The 19,405-nt window shown below is 28.3% G+C and overlaps 1 protein-coding gene and 1 long non-coding RNA gene across 2 annotated transcripts; one reads left to right on the top strand and one right to left on the bottom strand.

Moving 5' to 3' along the window:
• Positions 1–5,896: 5,896 nt before the first annotated feature.
• Positions 5,897–8,190, bottom strand: LOC122197661 (uncharacterized). The gene is made up of 4 exons (XR_006191283.1): positions 8,114–8,190; positions 7,884–8,031; positions 6,858–7,261; positions 5,897–6,253 (listed from the first exon to the last, which is right to left on the bottom strand). It is a non-coding gene; the product is annotated as an uncharacterized LOC122197661 (long non-coding RNA).
• Positions 8,191–15,879: 7,689 nt separating this feature from the next.
• LOC111884729 (secoisolariciresinol dehydrogenase) lies at positions 15,880–18,114 on the top strand. The gene is made up of 2 exons (XM_023881040.3): positions 15,880–16,033; positions 17,151–18,114. The coding sequence occupies exons 1-2, from the start codon at positions 16,005–16,007 to the stop codon at positions 17,935–17,937; spliced, it is 816 nt and encodes a 271-aa protein (XP_023736808.1). The 5' UTR covers positions 15,880–16,004; the 3' UTR covers positions 17,938–18,114.
• Positions 18,115–19,405: the final 1,291 nt, after the last annotated feature.

Below are 19,405 nucleotides of genomic sequence, written 5' to 3' on the forward strand. Positions count from 1 at the left end.
TGTATAAAACCTAAAGTGTAATCATAAAAAACTAAATTTCAATATTAAAATAATATTTTTATTTACTTATAAAGTTATCTCTAACTTTTAACATATTATACTTAATTTATTAGATTTAATATGTTGTTGTATGTAAACCATTATCAATTTAAAGCTATAACTTTTGAACAGTTTGGACAAAATACTTAAATTGTTAATTTAAATATAACATTACAGAGTCAATTTCAATATAAATTTCAGTTCCACTTAAAAAACCCAAAGAATATTTTGTGAATAGTTAAAAATGATAAATTTTAGTGCTAAGTGCAAAAACTAAATTGTAATATCAATTTAACTAAAATATTTCCTAAAAATATTTTTATAATCGTTAAAAGTTTTCAAATAATTAGCTTAAAATAACTTATAATGACAATAGTTAAAAATAACTCTATATAAATGATTATATTGTTACCTTTAAAATAAAAAAAATTGTTTGATTTTTTAAATAATTACAATGATAAAAATTAAAACGTTAAACAAATAAATTTTAAAAAATTAATTAATAATAACTACAACTGTAAATAACATTAAACTATATATTATATTTTCTTTTACTCAAACCCGTGGATAGAGGTCATTCAAAAGATTGAGATTATGCAGTTTTAATAGACGTATATATTATATATAATTCAAAATATAGTAAATTGTATGAATGGTCCCTATGGTTTATAGTAATTTGCGTGTTTGGTCCCTGACTTATTTTTTTTAAATCGGAAGGTCCCGACTATTTGTTTTTGATATGCACTTGGTCCCTGTCTTACCTAAAAAGACTATTTTTTCCCTTGATTTTCTAATTTATTTAAATAAACACACCCCCAACCCGACTCATTCACCTTACCTTACCTACCCACAATTCTTTCCTATTTAATAATAGTCTTTTTAGGTAAGACAAAGACCAACCGCGTAACAAAAACAAACAGTAGGTACAAAGCGCGTAACAAAAACAAATAGTAAGGACCTCCCGAGTTAAAAAAATAAGTTAGGGACCCAGCGCGCAAATCACCCCTAACCATAGGGACCATTCGTATAATTTACTTTTCAAAAGAATCAATATATTATATCTCCTTAGTATACGAATTATTATATCAAATTTGACAATAACATTATTGTTATATTAAAAAAAAAACATGTACAGATTTCAGTTATATAGATGCTTCTGCGCAACACGCGGGCATTCGCCTAGTTATTTATAAAGTAAATAAATAATTGAAAGCAACTGTATAACTCGTGTGTTTGAATCGATGAGGAAAATGTAATTATTCATAAAGCAAACAAATAATTGAAAACAACTGTATAATTTGTGTGGTTGATTAGCATATATATATATATATATATATATATATATATATATATATATATATATATATATATATATATATATATATATATATATATATATATATATAAAAGTTCAGGTTCATTTGAGACCATTCTAATTTTGTGAGACCGTGAGACCAAATCTAAAAATAATTTTAAAATGCAAAATAAATGGAAAAATCCAAAAATTCTTTTTTTAAATGTTATTTTCGGAACTTGAATTAACTAAAAAAAATATTAAAAAAATATAAAAAAAAATAAAAATAAATAAAAAAAAATCCGTTTTTTTTTTGAAAAATACGTGAAATATTCTAAATAGAATATTTCACTGACATATTCTAAAAAATAATTTTAAAATGCAAAATAAATGGAAAAATCTAAAAATTCTTTTTTTAAATATTATTTTCGGAACTTGAATTAACTAAAAAAAATAAAAAAAAAATCTATTTTTTTTGAAAAATACGTGAAATATTCTAAATAGAATATTACACTGTACATATTCTAAAAATAATTTTAAAATGCAAAATAAATGGAAAAATCAAAAAATTCTTTTTTTAAATATTATTTTCGGAACATGAATTAACTAAAAAAAAATAAAAATAAATAAAAATAAATAAACAAATGCGTCTCACGGTCTCACAAAATATAAGTGGTCTCAAATGAACCTAACCCTATATATATATATATATATATATATATATATATATATATATATATATATATATATATATATATATATATATATATATATTTATATTGAAGATTAATAATACCCAGACAATCTTTCGATAATGATCGCAGTTGAGCATAATTTTCTAAATAGGATCTCCTTGTTGATGACTCAATTATATTTGCTCATACTTTCTTATATGATCCCCAAATACCCTTAGACTTTAAACTTGGTTTGCAATGTTTCTTTATATATTCATATATGTGCCATCTACAGAGTAACTAGTTGAATGCGGGGAATACATGTAACGCTCGTAGATCCGTACTAGTCAATTTAGAGATAATAGGCGTCGAAAACGACTTTTTGACAAAAGATTATTTAGAATAAATAATCTTAACCAAGTTGTAGAATATGTCTCAAGGGTTCCGTACATATAAAGAGCGCCGAAATCCGAGTTATAACGAAGAAGTTATGACCCGTCGAAGTTTAGTTACGGAACCGGCACGACACCGCGAAGACGTAAATAGTGAATTTATGATAGAGTGACTTTTAGCCTTAGTAATCTAAATGAAAGTCGTAGAATATGTTAACCTGAGAACGTCCATAAAAAGAACGCCTAAATCTGACTTCTTATGAGGAAGTTATGATTTTTCGAAGTTTCGGCTTAGCGGTGTACAGCCCGAAGTTCGAGTATTAGATCGAGTGGTTTTTAGCCGACACAACCAAAATGAGAATCGAAGATCTCGTTATTACTAGCGTAACGATAAAAAGACAGACGAAAATGGACAACGGATGAAGAAGTTATGAGATTTTAACGGACCAATCCTGTCCCGGCCTGTTAAAAATATAACTTTAAAAATAAAGTCAAAATTAGACGACGGAGTCTAAACGAAAGTTTTAGAGTACGTCTCCACCTACGCGTGGATATAAAGAATGTCAAAAAAGGAGCTCGTATGAACGAGTTACAAATTATAATAACATATTTACGTATTAAAATAAAGTATAAATCATATATACGTATACATATATATATATATATATATATATATATATATATATATATATATATATATATATATATACACATATGTATATATCATTAGAAAGGTATCGACGATGCGGTCATTATAAGACTAATGTTGAGTTCTTTCGACATTAGTTTAGTACAAATATCATTAAATCCATTTAAAATAGTATTATAGAGGGGTGTTTAGTTGTTTATATAACTAAAAGGTCATTAAGTAACTATAGAGGGTAGTTTTTGTAAATTCAATTAGTATAAATAAGAGGCTTGGGCTCTCATATTTCTTGCACCATTCTCTTGATTCAAGATTCTTTCTCTCTTTATCCCCCGAGCATTTCGGTCCCTCGTGATTCGACTTCTCTTTCTGTAGTTTTAGTATAGTAAGGTGAGCGCTGAAGCGCTGCACGAATCTTTCTTAGAAAGATTCAGCGACGAAGTTCTGCACCTATAGAGCCTGACTCCTAACTAAAATCCCCTTGTAAGTAAATTATGCTTACCCTATTTTAAATATAGTTTATATTTAAAATTAGTATTGTTATTATAAATTTATAATAAATATTTGAGCTATTATAATGACTTATATAAGTGTCGTTATAATATCTTTTTAACTACTCGCGGTACGGGGAATCTGGTTTAAAGGGTCGCATAGGGTTGTTGGATTTCAGAAGTGCTATACGCCAAAATGGTCATGCACTCCGGTATTTTATGTCTGGCCCCTGTCTATACATAGTGGTTGGAAAGTATTGCTTAAACGCTTATATAATAATAATAATAATAAGAGTAATAATTAGTCACGATAAATATTATACTAAAATCTAGTGGTAATAATACTAAGTTTCGTCGAAGGAAATTATTTTAAAGTAAATGAAGCATTTTCCGAGTACCGAGTCACCACCTTCTCAAGTGAGTGCATAGTTACTTTCATCTTACACATAGATATGAAGTATTTTATATAAACTACGTGCTATGTGTGCATATTATCTGAATACTTGTTGTCTATGCTGGATGAACGTTTTTATACATATTTTAAATGATTTAAACTGTATACGTATTTTATATATACAAATATGTTGGGTATGACATGGGTAGATGAATGATGAGAGATAAAAGATGATGTGAGTAAACATAGGCAGCTACAGACTTAGTGCTTAATAAATAACATCGGCAACTATGGACTTAGTGCTTATTGGAGAAACACCGGTAGCTATGGATTTAGTACCTGTTAGGAATTGGTAGCTATGGGCTTAGTACCTATTAGTTAAACACTGGTAGTTATGGACTTAGTACCTGTTAGGAATTGGTAGCTATGGACTTAGTACCTATTAGTTAAACATTGGTAGCTATGGACTTAGTACCTGTTAGGAATTGGTAGCTATGGACTTAGTAACTATTAGATAAACACTGGTAGCTGTGGATTTAGTACCCGATGAATAAACTATAGCAGCTATGGAATTAGTGCTTTACAAACGAGCATTGGCAGCTATGGATTTAGTGCCAGTCCTATAACCCTGGAAGCAAGGGACCTCGGAATAAACGAATGCAGGATAGATGACTCTTAGGATAGATCCTTAAGAGTAAAGAAGATAATGGGGATGGGTAATTGGGTTGATTGCTTGATTGTTTAAACATAATAATTATATTATTGTAGGTTGAAAACCCTATGTACTCACCAGGTTTCCCAAATTGACTCACTCAGTTTATTTATGTCCCAGGTGTTGTTATGATGTCACATTACACTGAGAGATTAAGGAGATGTAAATCACTAGTGATAATGAATGTAAGTTCTGTTTATGCTTATGCTACTATATTGACGATGACATCCCAAATGTTTTAAAATGAATAAAAATACATTTCTTCAGAAAATGCTTTGATAACGTATTTATCATGTTTTACTGGGACCAAATTCCGCAACATTTTTATTAAAAGAAGTACTCTGATTGTTATAAAGCATAAACAAAATCGGTCTTTTCTGGCCGTGAAAATTAGGGATGTCACAATACATTTGCACATGAATTTATTAAGGCTAACTCTTTGTCTGTGACGATCACATATGACCCAACATATCCACCTTGTGTGGTCCTCAAACAATTTGATGCCCAAGTATAATTTGTCTCTTTCTCTTCATCCATAAGCATGAAAGCTATGGAAAATATGTTGTTTGTTGAAGTGACACCAACAATTTCTAGAAGAGACATGTTATACTTGTTTCTCTTATATGTAGCATCTATCATTAAGACTTGTGGAAATGCACGTCATATATTCAATGATGTCTGATGAACAAAAAACAGGTTTTCCAACTCATTGGTCGTATCATCTGTTTGAAACTAATCTCTCTCTCTCTCTCTCTCTATATATATATATATATATATATATATATATATATATATATATATATATATATAGGCTTAGGTTATTATATTCTAACTAATTATTGTGTGATTGTATGAATGATTGTGGACCAATCATTTTACTTATTTTTGGAAAGTGAATAATACATATTATTAAATTAAAGATAATTAAAAAATACCATCTAATTTCATTCTAAGGGTATTTTAGTCGATTAACTTAAATTTAAAAAAAGGAAAATTGCATATGTTAAGGGAAAATAGATTCTATTAATTTTAAAAGTCTGATTGTAAGGATGATAATTCTCTTAATTCGGATATTCTGACAGAATATGTTTATCACTATATTGAATAATAACAAAAATGCTTGAACCATACAAGAATACACATTCTGACATAATATATATTTTGATTTTATGAACTTCTTGAAGAATAACAAAATTTTAGATACAAATTAATTTTTTTTCATTACATTCTTAGAAAAGAAAACTTTTTATATAATATTCTATGATAATGTTACACTTATTAATAACAAAGAAACATGATATATACATTATTCTACCAGAATATACTGTTAGATATAGTTTTTTCCTTATATTGTATATTATTCTGCTAGAATAATACATTCTTTTTCGAAGATTGGTGGTCATTGTTCATCTTCATCTTCATCCCATACAATGTTATCCATTCTTTTTGGAGGATATGAGTTCAAGATTCTATTATGATAGAATCGGAATTCAAGATTCCATTCCAGTAGAATGTTGTAATGTTCACATGTACCATGTATTGCTTCGATATCTCTCATTTCGTTCCCAGCCAAGAAAACAAGAACATTCTAGTTCTTGATTTCAGGTATACCTGCAAATGATAAATACAACAACGTCAATAATCAGGAACAAAACATTGTCCAATAGACTAATACTTTCAAATGTTAGTTTATTATGAAAAAAAATCATTCATTAGATTGCAAAAAAAGGTTAATTTATTATGAAAAAGATCATTCATATGTAGTCTCTAGTGTCACTGTCATTTATTCAGACAATACTTAATGCATCTTGATCATTTTTTTTTAAACAAATACAATCTAGAGCAACCTAAAAGCTACGAATGCCAAACTAGAATCACTAGTATTTTAATACTCATTACTCGATAGACTAGAATGTTTACAAATACAGAAGATTTGGAAAAAGATGGTGGTGATTGATATAATGTCCTTTTTTCCCTCATATATGTGTTCGTTTAAAAGTATGATTGGATAGACCAATCATGATAATCTTGTTGACTTGTGATAACATCTCGAACCCTAGTCAATTCATTCAAGTGGCTATTAACCCCAATTAGATAATCAGATATAATAGAAAAATCAAAACTGAAAAGTGAAATTACAAGCATATTATAGTTTCAATGACAGCAAAATAGCATCAGAACATCAAAATCAATGGTTATTTAGCAATGGACAAACCTTAACTGAGAATAAAGAATGAAGAAGGAAGAAGATTGGGAAGAATAGCAGCGTGCAACAATTAAGTGAAGCGATTCTGTGACTTAGTGAGACATCGACTCAACAGAAGAGTAGATTAGTAGAAGAAATGTTTGGAGAAGGCTTAGCCGCTTAGAATCGAGAAGACAATGCTTTCTTTTCCCCCTTCACACATCACCATCAGAGCAGGAAGAGGGCTTCACGGATTCTTCCCACCTTCATTGTTTCGGCCTCATCGATTCCGGAGACGACCTCCTCGCAATTCGATCGACCAAATGCGACCCTTTGCACCCCCTTATTACGTTTCGTGTTTCCCTCTCATTGTATTACATTCGTCTGCCTTCTTCCATCTTTGCCCGTTAGTCAGGTGATGAACACGATGACGGCTGTATATAAGAAAAGAAATTAGGTTAAAAGTGAATGCTAGCATGATTATAAGGACTATTTGTGGAAGCTATTTATCAAATTACTAAAATACCCTTGTTTATTTATTTAATTATTTAAATTGTTATTTAATTTTGATTGACCCACATTTATGCATATAATCACACAATAATTAGTTAGAATATATGAACCTCTCTCTCTCTCTCTCTCTATATATATATATATATATATATATATATATATATATATATATATATATATATATATATATATATATATATATATATATAATTTTGATTGCAAAATTTCGAATACAACTTTCATTTTTCTTCAACCTGAACATATTTTTTATTGATATTTTTCTCGTGCATTATAAATGATGTCTATTGTACTTACATTATGTTCATTTTGACTCTTCAAGTTCGAAAGAATATTACGTTGAGGGACATCATTATCTATCATGTCTTTCACCATACGACACTCATCTTTAATCAATTGTTTTGCAAATGCATGACCCTCCATATACATTATAGAGTCATGAATATGTCTTATACTAATTTCTGACCAATTCTAAGGGACAATCTATTTTGTTTATCCCCGTATTTCTGCCAGATGCATTTGTACCTCTATAAACACCATTTCGATCACAAACGAAAATGACTTTTGAAACATAGCCACTTTTTATTTTTGATCTCTTTGTAATGACCATATATCCGAGAATTCGTGCCAAATTATCAACTCATTCCTTCAAAATTTCACGAGTGTTAAACACCTGACAAATAAAATACATAGCTGGTCAGTTTGAAAATAGTCTCAACATATTAATATACTAATACTATCTAGAAAAAAAAAACCTGATTAGTTTGAAAAATCATCATATGATTCAATAGTTGTAGATATCTTGATTTACACAAAGATATGAGATATAAAATTTTCCAATGATTTCAATGGATTGATCCATAGATCGTATTATATATACGTAATAATAGAATAAAACAAAACATCAAATCAATTTTTTATTATTAAAGATAAAGGTAAAAAGATATCAAATCAAATCAATAATAATAATAATAATAATAATAATAATAATAAAAAAAGTGCTTAAGTTTATATTTCTCTAAGTTTTTTGGATTTAATAGGCAGTAACTCAAACATTGAAAGTATTCTTGTATGCGAATATACTACGATGGCTTTATCTACATATTTTCTTATAGTTTATATATAGAAAGTTTAATTTATTGTAGTTGGTAAAATCATGTTGAAAAAAAATCTTAGATAATAATAATAATAATAATAATAATAATAATAATAATAATAATAATAATATATTTATTAAAAATAATGGAAATAGAAAAATGACAAAAATAAATAAAAAAACAGTTGAAATGAAAAAAATAATATTACGTATTTATTAAAAATATTTAAAACAAAAAACAACAAAAAACTAAAAATAGGAGTAGGAAGTGAAATTTGGGGTACCTTTGTATTTTTCATAAAGACAACAAAATAATAATAATAATAATAATAATAATAATAATAATAATAATAATAAATAAACAAAATATGTCAAATAAATTTGGGTTAAAGACAAATAGGAATTTCAAAAATTTAGAGAACATACAACAACACCGGTTTGAAAAAACCCAAAATTAAATAATAAAACAAAAGCCTTTGTAGAATAGATGGAATAGGTGCTACTCTATTATTTTGGTTTTTGGAAGTCACGGTGTTGGAATCTTAATACACACATTTAGATTTAATCGGGTTAATAACACAAAAACCATCAGGTCGTTATTTGAAATTAGCCCTGACTTTTTTTTTGTTCAACAAAAGCCACTATTTTTTCAAAAATGTTTCATTTTTTGGCAATCACCAGGTTATTTAAATTGGTAGCTCATGTGCTGATGGATCTGACATGGGTTGGTGATCGGGATGTCATGATCGACAGGTGCCCCTTGCAAAAGCAACAAAAGGGTAAATGAAGGCCATAGGTTTTTAAACTCTAGTGTTTAAGAGTGGAGGGACGCCTCATCCGCTAAACCAAAGCCTATTTTGTTAAAATGCTTTCTTTTATATTATATAACATGTACCTAAACAACTAATTACATAAATATATATATATATATATATATATATATATATATATATATATATAAAATACTCTTTTATACATATAAAAAAATACGTTTTCATATATGTAAATAGATAAAAAAAATGTTTTATTCACATAAAACTATGTATTTATGTAAATAAATACAAAATGTATATATTCATAGAAAAATATATATTTAGAGATGAAAATATGTTTTTTTATACTTGAATATATCTAAAATACATTTATTTTTATACATGTAAATATGTTAAAAAGTGTAATACACACACACACACACACACACACATATATATATATATATATATATATATATATATATATATATATATATTACAATTTTTAATGTATTTATATGTATAAAAATGTATTTTTCATATAAAATATATCTTCTTTCAAATAAATACATAAAACGTGTGTGTGTCTCTCTCCCTCTCTCTCTCTCTCTCTCTCTATATATATATATATATATATATATATATATATATATATATATATATATATATATATATATATATATATATATATATATATAATACATACTCATTTAAATATGTAATTTATACAAATGAATACATGAAGTATACTTTTATACATTAAAAGTATGTATTATGTGTATATTTGTATACATACATATTTTATGTGAATATGTTTCTATGTAGAAAAATGTATTTTGTCTATTTATTAAAATGAAATACGTATTTAAATTCATAAAATCTTTTATATATGTTTATATGCATAAAAAATTTTTATATATAAAAGGGAAAATGACATAAAAACCCTTAAGTTTTAACAAAAATATCGGTTTTACCCTTGGACGTGTTTTATGTCCAGTAAAGCCCGAAGTTTTGTTTAATTTGTTCATTATTACCCTTGTAGCCAGTTTCTAGGTAACCTACCTGATGCCTAATGCCAATAAAGCCTTTGAATTTTCAAAAATGTTCGGAGTTACCCTTAAGTTTTTCAAAAATGTTTGAATTTACCCTTACACTGATTGTAATTATTAGGGCTAATGTCATAAAAACCCTTAAGTTTTCAGGGTTTTGTCGGTTTTGCCTGAAGTTGAATTTTATGTCTGTTTTTACCCTAACATTTTCAAAAAATGTTTGTTTTACCCTTTTACCGGTGATAACAGATTTTCCAGGTTACCATTATATTAAATTCGCAAAAAAACCCCTTAAGTTTACCCTTATTTTTTATTTTATTTTTTTTTTGCGTTTTTACCCTTAAGTTTATAATTTTTTTTTACACTTTTACGCTAAGTATTTTTTATTCATAATATACGTATTTATGCAGAAAAAGCTTATTTATGTACGAAAAACTAATTAATTAAATGTTATATTTATATTTTTTTAATGTTATATCTAGATAATTATTTTTGTATATAACATTAAATTAATTTTTTTTTCGTGTATAAATATAGTTTTTCTGTATGAATACATATAATATGAAAAAAATACAAATGGTAAAAGTGTAAAAAATAATATAAACTTAAGGGTAAAAACGTAAAAAACTATAAACTTAAGGGTTTTTTGCGAAGTTAATATAATGGTAACCTGTTATCACCGGTAAAAGGTTAAACCGAACATTTTTTGGAAAATGTTACGGTAAAAAAGGACATAAAATTCAACTCTGGGCAAAACCAACAAAATCCTGAAAACTTGAGGGTTTTATGACATTAGCCTTTATAATAATAATAATAATAATAATAACAACAACAACAACAACAATCAAGGTAAGAGTAAATATGAACATTTTTGAAAAACATAAAGGTAAATCCGAACATTTTTTAAAATTTAAGGGCTTTACTGGCATAAGGTAACCGGTAGGTTATCTGAAAACCGACTACAAGAGTAAAAATAAACAAATTAAACAAAACTTCATGCTTTACTAGACATAAAACACGTCCAAGGGTAAAGCCGACATTTTTGTGAATATTTAAGAGCTTTTATGTCATTTTCCCTATATAAAAGTGTGTTTTTTGTTTATATGTTTACTATACGAATGAGGATAATTAAAAATAAAGGGGACCACATTAAGTAATTTGTCTTTGGTCAAGCTTACTCTAAGAGGGTGTTCGGCTAAGCTTATTTAAGCTTGATTCTAACTTATTACCGGTTTAAGTTCATTTTAGCTGATTACCGGTTTGTCACCGATATAAGTTAAAAATAGTGTTTGGAAAAAAAAAAATAACTTATAGGTGTCATACCGGAAATAACTAAAGATGTATAAGTCCTCTTAACTTATTAGTTTATAAATTATAAACTATAAGTTGAAAAATGATTATGAAAATTCATAAATTTAGTCAAACACCCCTAAAACTAAGAACTATGGTTACAAGATGTTACTAAAAAGTCACATCTTCACACTATCACACCACAAATCCTTGAAAATTATCACCAATCTACCTCATCAATATATTTTTATTTGTTGGAAATTGATGGTTTAAAAATAAAAATATATATATTTTAAATGTCAATACTCAAATTTTGACAATTTCCTCTATGAACAAGTATAGAACAAAGCACTGGACAAGACAACCATTACTATATGATGTGGCGTTCGTTAATGGAAACCCTCTATGTAGGAGTCTATGTGTAAAAGTCTCACCATACCATATAGCTAGCCTAACATGGCTTGGTCTCTGGCCATACCCACACTCACGCCCCTATACCTACCCATCATACCTTCCCGGTAACCGGTAGGTTATCTGGAAACCGGCTACAAGGGTAAATCCGAACATTTTTGAAAAACTTAAGGGTAAATCCGAATATTTTTAAAAATTTAAGGGCTTTACTGGTATTAACTAACCGGTAGGTTATCTGAAAACCGGCTACAAGAGTAAAAATAAACAAATAAAACAAAACTTCAGACTTTACTGGACATAAAACACGTCCAATGGTAAAACCGATATTTTTGTGAAAATTTAAGGGCTTTTATGTCATTTTCCCTATATAAAATTATGCTTTTTGTTTATATGTTTACTGTACGAATGAGGATAATTAAAAATAAAGGGGACCACATTAAGTAATTTGTCTTCGGTCAAGCTTACTCTTAGAGGGTATCGGCTAAGCTTATTTAAGCTCATTTTATCTTATTACCGGTTTAAGTTCATTTTAAGCTGATTATCGGTTTGTCACCGGTATAAGTTAAAGATAGTTTTTTGGCAAAAAAATAGCCTATAGGTGTCATACTGCAAATAACTAAAGATGTATAAGTCCTCTTAACTTATTAGTTTATAAGTTATAAGCTATAAGTTGAAAAATGATTATGAAAAGTCATAAATTTAGTCTCTCTCACACACATATATATATATATATATATATATATATATATATATATATATATATATATATATATATATATATATATATATCTTTACTATCTTATAAAAGAAATCTCACTATTTCTAAAAATAGATTGAATATAATAATATTATTTTTTTAAGACGTTCAAATCATTAAGCTAATAGTACAAGTAGTCATTAATAAAATAATATTAAATTTTAACCCGTGTTTTGAATCCTTATATTTCTCAACAAATTCTATCTCCTTCCCTGAATTTCGGATAATTCAAAATTTGAAACCATCAGAAAATACATGTTAATTCAAATATCCCTCCTGCAGATTGCTCTTTCTTACATTCCCTGCTATAAAGCCTACCGTGAATCTATTGTTAATGGAGGTTTTGCATATTTTGCAAAGTATAGCATGTTATATTTTTGATGTTGAAGATCTAAAATTCTATCATAGTTAGGTAAGAATCCTCTTCTTGAATCCTTTTTTCTCTCTCTAAACACAATGATGATCTCGAATCGTTCAGGTTATCTTGCACCCCTATATTCTCACATGTCTTCACCAATAACATCAGCCACTATTGTATTCACAAGATCAACCATCATCGCTGTCAAAACCATCAGACACCACCGCATCAGGCGACTCCTTCCTATTACTTCTTATTTGTCTGTATCTTGAGTTGGAATCGCAAATCAAAACACCCAGATCTTATTTGGAGTTGTTATTTGCTACACATCAAATGATAGAGCTTCAAGATTTTGTTTACCTCTCCCCTTATTTAGACATATGATCAATTTGTTTGTGATTTTTTGGTAACAGAAAGCTCGGATTGTTGTTGTTGCAGATATGTCAACAAAATGTTTTCATTGCTCCACTTTCAGGTGACATTTTTGACCTAGACATGCTTTGATTTCAAAAAACTTGATTTTTTTTGGATCTTCTTATGGATGTGATGGTTTTGGGAATGGTAGAAAACCTTACTCTCAATCCACGGACCCTAATCTTCTCCATCTATCTGAGAATACCTTGCTTTCTATTTCCTCACTTCCTCACCTGCCTCAACTCATTGAAAATTGACCATTAGCCCACCAGCAAGTCTATACGACTCTTCTTCCCTTGAAGATTAACTTTTAGACAAGTGAAACTGGTAAATCCCATTCTTAGTTTTTTTTTTTTTGTCGCTTCAGTCCAAGAATTGGGGTTTTATTACTTTATATTTGATCTTCTTTTATGATTAATGATATTAGGTCATTGTTAATTTTATTATTATGTATGTAGAAGGCTTCTTACTGAAGCTGCCCTAGGATGTCTAGAAACTTGAAAAGAAGGTCGTATAAACCATAGTGTTGGTCATTGAAGATGAATGGATTGGAAATTTGATTAGAACTTCTGAAAGGGTTGGGGCTAACCATGTAAGGTTGCTAGAAATTCATGTGTATCTTGATCTACATATTCTTTAGGTTCGGACAAACCATTTTGTAATAGAGGCTTTATCAATAATGATATCAATATGCATAAAAAATGGATCAAGAAAATGATTTTGAGACTGGATAGGGCAAAGACCTTATCTTAACAGGTTTTTATTTTAATCCTTGTAATTAATTTCATCATTTTTAACTTTTTGTATTTTTATCTTATAAATATATTGGGTGAAGGCTTTCTTATATCAGGTTTGTTCCTAAAAAGGTTTTTACTATGTTTCTTTAATGTGTTGGCTTTGCAGGTTCAAAAAACTCAACCACGAGGGCCAGTTAGAGCATTGTATTATCATTAGTTTGTATATTTTGACATCTTACTTTTGCAATAAAGAACGGTTAAACACAAGATTTGACATGATTAAGGTAGTTTGTATATTTGTCATCTTGTTTAGTCTAAAAATGAAACTTTTTTCATCATTGGTCCTTATAATATCAAGTTTCATCATATGGACTTTCTGAATTATGGTGATTATTGTCCTTATTATAAGGTTCTATATAGATTTTGTTTAATATTTTAAGGTTTCGACAACCTAAATCAATATGAATCCTTAAATTACATACCATCATTGAAAATGTTTTAATTTGTGACCAAACTTGGTTTAAAATCACAATGAACAAGTTGACACCAGGGTATTTTGGCCTTCTCAAAGGCCTATTTATCGACTTTTGAATCACGACACCTGATATTCTAAAGGTTTATTTTTATAAACTATTATGTATATATTTTAGCATTTTACTTAGTAGGACATTAAATTAATAAATGAATTAAGGAAAACGAAAAAAGAGATGACGATAAACAGTACAAGTGGTTTGGGTATGTATAAATAGAAGTAATAACTATTTAGGGGTGTTTGGCAAAAAAAGCTTATTGCTTATTAGTTTATTAGCTTATAAGTTAATAAGTAAGTGTAGGGTAACTTATGAAAAAATGATGTATTAGAGATTCCCCACCGGAATAAGTTATTTTAATCCAAACACTTTTTTAACTTATAGTGGTGTGGAACCTAATAAGTTGTTTTAAAAAGTTTAGCCAAACACCCCCTTAATATGGTATGGTAATGCTCTTGAAAAATAGATATCGTTTAATATTCATTTCTCGAAGTGAACGCAAAATGGTTTTAACTCTAAAGAGATCAAACTATTCGCCGCCCGCCGCTTTGCGTGGATAGACAGCTAGTATATATATATATATATATATATATATATATATATATATATATATATATATATATATATATATATATATATATATATATATATATATATATATATATATATATATATATATATATATATATATATACACTTTTAATATTATGGCAAATTCATGAAAAAAACACAAAGTTTGAGCTCGTAAGCAGTAAGTAAAAATTTGAAGTATATGAAATGTTTTTTTAGTAAAAATAGTAATAAATAAACAAAAATCAATAATAATGTATTTTGATCATATTATATAATTACTTTTCAAATTTCCTTCGACAAATATACAACTAAAAAGAAAATAGATTTCATTCCCCATATTCTTTATTTTGTGTCCTGCGATATATTTTCCAAAAAATAAAATTTTGCCATGTTTTTCAACATGCCAATAGAGAATTTTAAAACATATCGTTTTTAATAAAAAAATACATTAGTTAGAATATATTATATTAATAGTACGTACATGTATTTTTTTTCTTTTTGAAAGAAACTTCATGCAAGGGCCGGTAGGCCAATTAAATAGTGTTAAAGAATAAACTAACAAAGGGAAAATTTTATATTTAAAGGCATCTGCTCGGCATATTCATCCACCGCTCATTTCTTTCCGATCAAATCTATAGCAATTAGCAAGAACTTTTTGCTTATCCGGCCATCAAAAACCATGGCAAATGTTTCAGAATTTGTCTCCAGGTAATCTTATTTTTTTTTTATAACAAAAACATGATATATATATATATATATATATATATATATATATATATATATATATATATATATATATATATATATATATATATATATATATATATATATATATATATATATATATATATATATATAATACATCATTATTATAATAATAATAATAATTATTATTATTAATATTATTATTATTAGTTACTACTACTTTGGTTGTTATACATAATACATACACATTCATATAAATAATAAATAGACATACATAAATAAATATGAGTAATGCGTGCAAAATTTAGTACCCCCTAAACAGTTAGTAATTGATATTTCTGCAAAAATTAGTTAGATGTTGTATGACATTCAAGAATATTTGGAAAGATGATACATACTAACATACAGTCCCTCTACGGCAAGTTTTTATATTAAAAACTGTTCTTAAGTAAATATAAAATCTTGTTTGTCGAAATTTCAATTTAAAACAGTTCCAAAATTTTAAGCTCATATGATTTTGATCGATTTTATTCAAGGAATGTTTAAATAATGCTCGCAAGTCACAGGTGATTATTTCTAGTTTTTTTTCGAATTCTGATAAGACCACCATCAAAATGTATATTCATCACAAATTACAAACTTATTTGTGAGATTCTTCGCAAATTAAGCAATTAATCTTAATTAAAAAATTAACAAATTAACCCAAAATTTATAAAATTTATAAAAGATAGAACTTCGTTCTTATATAAAGATCTTTACATTTCACAATAAAAGTAATGTAGAATAAAGTTCGATCGGTTTTCTAAATCTTTTTTAAGTTTAAAAGTAAAATAAGAATACGAGTAGAATCATTCAACTTTCATGGTAAGCAATTCACTATGAGAAGGATTTTATTATCAACACTCATATAAACTTAGATCTAACAGTTGTTTAGATGGTTCTCAAGATATAATGGTCGACGCAAGGATGATAAAAACTATGCTTTTCATGAGATAGAATTTCGATGTAGGATCATCAAGACTATGTTGTACTCATTCTTTTCACAATTTAAAGAAATTAAATTAAGATTCTGAGTAATCCATGAACTTCATTCTTGTAACGCTGTTTAATTTTTCTTTAGGTTGTCAATGAAAGTAGCAGTTGTCACTGGTGGAGCTCAAGGAATCGGTGAGGCAACGGCAAGACTATTCATAAAACATGGAGCCAAAGTCGTGATTGCTGATATCCAAGACGACTTAGGTCAAGAAGTTTGTAAAGATATTGGTCTTGAAAACGCTTTGTTTGTCCATTGTGATGTGACTGTTGAATCTGATGTTGAAAATGTCATCAACATCACACTTGCCAAATATGGTAGGTTGGACATAATGGTCAACAATGCAGCCATTGTAGATGATGGAAAGCTCAGTATTCTCGATAATGATATGTTAGATTTTGAAAGGGTTATGAAAGTCAACGTTACTGGCGTGTTCCTAGGAACAAAGCACGCAGCTCGAGCCATGATTTCAGCTCGGAGAGGCAGCATTATTAATTTGGGAAGTGTGTCTGGGAGCGTTGGAGGAATCGTATCTCATGCTTATTCGACTTCAAAACATGCGCTTGTGGGTCTCACTAAGAATACAGCTGCCGAGCTTGGCCAATATGGGATTCGTGTTAATTGCTTATCACCTCATTTTATCCCTTCACCTATTGCCATAAATTATGTAAAAGATTACCCTGATAAATACTCAAAAGTTTATTCGAACCTCAAAGGGATCTCGCTGAGTATAGAAGATGTTGCAGAAGCTGCTCTTTTTCTAGCGAGCGATGAGGCCAAGTATATGAGCGGGCATAATCTAGTACTTGACGGAGGGTTTACTGTTATTAATCCAGCTTTTGGTCTATTTGCTCGAGCTTCCCCTACCGAGTAACCTTGATATCTGCAGTTTGTAGACTTGTTCTATTTTGATTTGGTTAAAATTAAGTCATGTGTGTGTTAACTGTAGCGCTTCTAGTATTATAGCGCAATCCTCACTAATTCCCTATCGAAATGCTCTAAATAAATGTAGCATCTTTGTATAGTAAGTTCTCCATGGAGATTAATGTTCTTTCTGTCGCTAGGGTGTAGTTTTTCAATGTCTAAGGATTTCGGGTCTTTTTTTTTTTTAATATTTTTTAATTTGTATTTTATGACACATGTTTTGTTATGTCCTATATAATTACATGTTCAACGAATACTTTTAATTTATTTAAAGATAGCTTTTTCATCTTAGTATTTATTTGATACCCATTCAAAACAATAATTTATATTGAAACAAAAAATGCAAAATTCAATCTTAATTAAGTAAAAATAAGATGCAAATCATAACTATACGTATGTTTGATTCTAGCAGAACCAAGGTCACAAGTAAAGAAATAACATAAAAAAATTCCATGTAATATACAATAAAAAAATTGTTAGAACAATCAAAATATTTCAACTGTAATATACAATAAAAAAATTGTTAGAACAATCAAAATATTTCAACTGTAAACTTGATTATAAGTTTCAACAACAAATAATAACTTGGCTATTAACCCTAAGTTGCTAATCAAACAAACATAATAGCTAATTTCTAATTTTTCAAGTTTCAACCCAATGCCAAATAATAAAAATTTAAAATAACCTAACATTAACAATAAATATTAAGAATATGATTGAGTTAACTTACTTGCTTCATTGTGCAATGTGAGCCTTCAACTCAACGGCAGACATATGTCATCGGTCGCCGGAACAGTAAACAACGAAAAGCAAGCGACAGTTAGCAGAGAACAACGATTCAACGAACATGCAACAACATCATGGTCTTGTCGATCTGTTCCTATTTCACACTTTTTTTTATCAAATTTGTAAAAAATTTGGACTTTATTGGGCTATCTCTTATTTGTACACTACAAGAAGATTGGGCAACAGCGGCCGCCGCTAAAGGGTGGGCTTGTCGCCGCTAATACCTTTAGCGGCGACATGTCGCTGCAAATGCGTCGCCGGTATTGTTTCGTCGCTAATACGCTGAATGTCGCCGCTAATACTCAATGTCGCCGCTAATACTCACTGTCGCCGCTAATACTACTGGTCGCTGCTAATAGGGTGTCGCCGCTAATAACATAATGTCGCCACAAAAGCTGTCGCCGCTAATACTCTTTGGACTTTTTTTTTTTAATTTATTTAACATTAAATTTATAATCAATCCAATTATTAATCCATATAGTATTTGAGAAATCTGATATGTTTTGATAGAAATATTAATACATATTATACAATCAATCCAAACTATTAATCCATACCACATTAAACTAACTTTATTTTCATTTTAATTTATTAAACTAACTTTATTTTATTTTAATTTTAACATTAACTTT

This window comes from Lactuca sativa, chromosome 4 (genome assembly GCF_002870075.4).
Source record: "Lactuca sativa cultivar Salinas chromosome 4, Lsat_Salinas_v11, whole genome shotgun sequence".
Taxonomy (NCBI): Eukaryota; Viridiplantae; Streptophyta; class Magnoliopsida; order Asterales; family Asteraceae; genus Lactuca; species Lactuca sativa.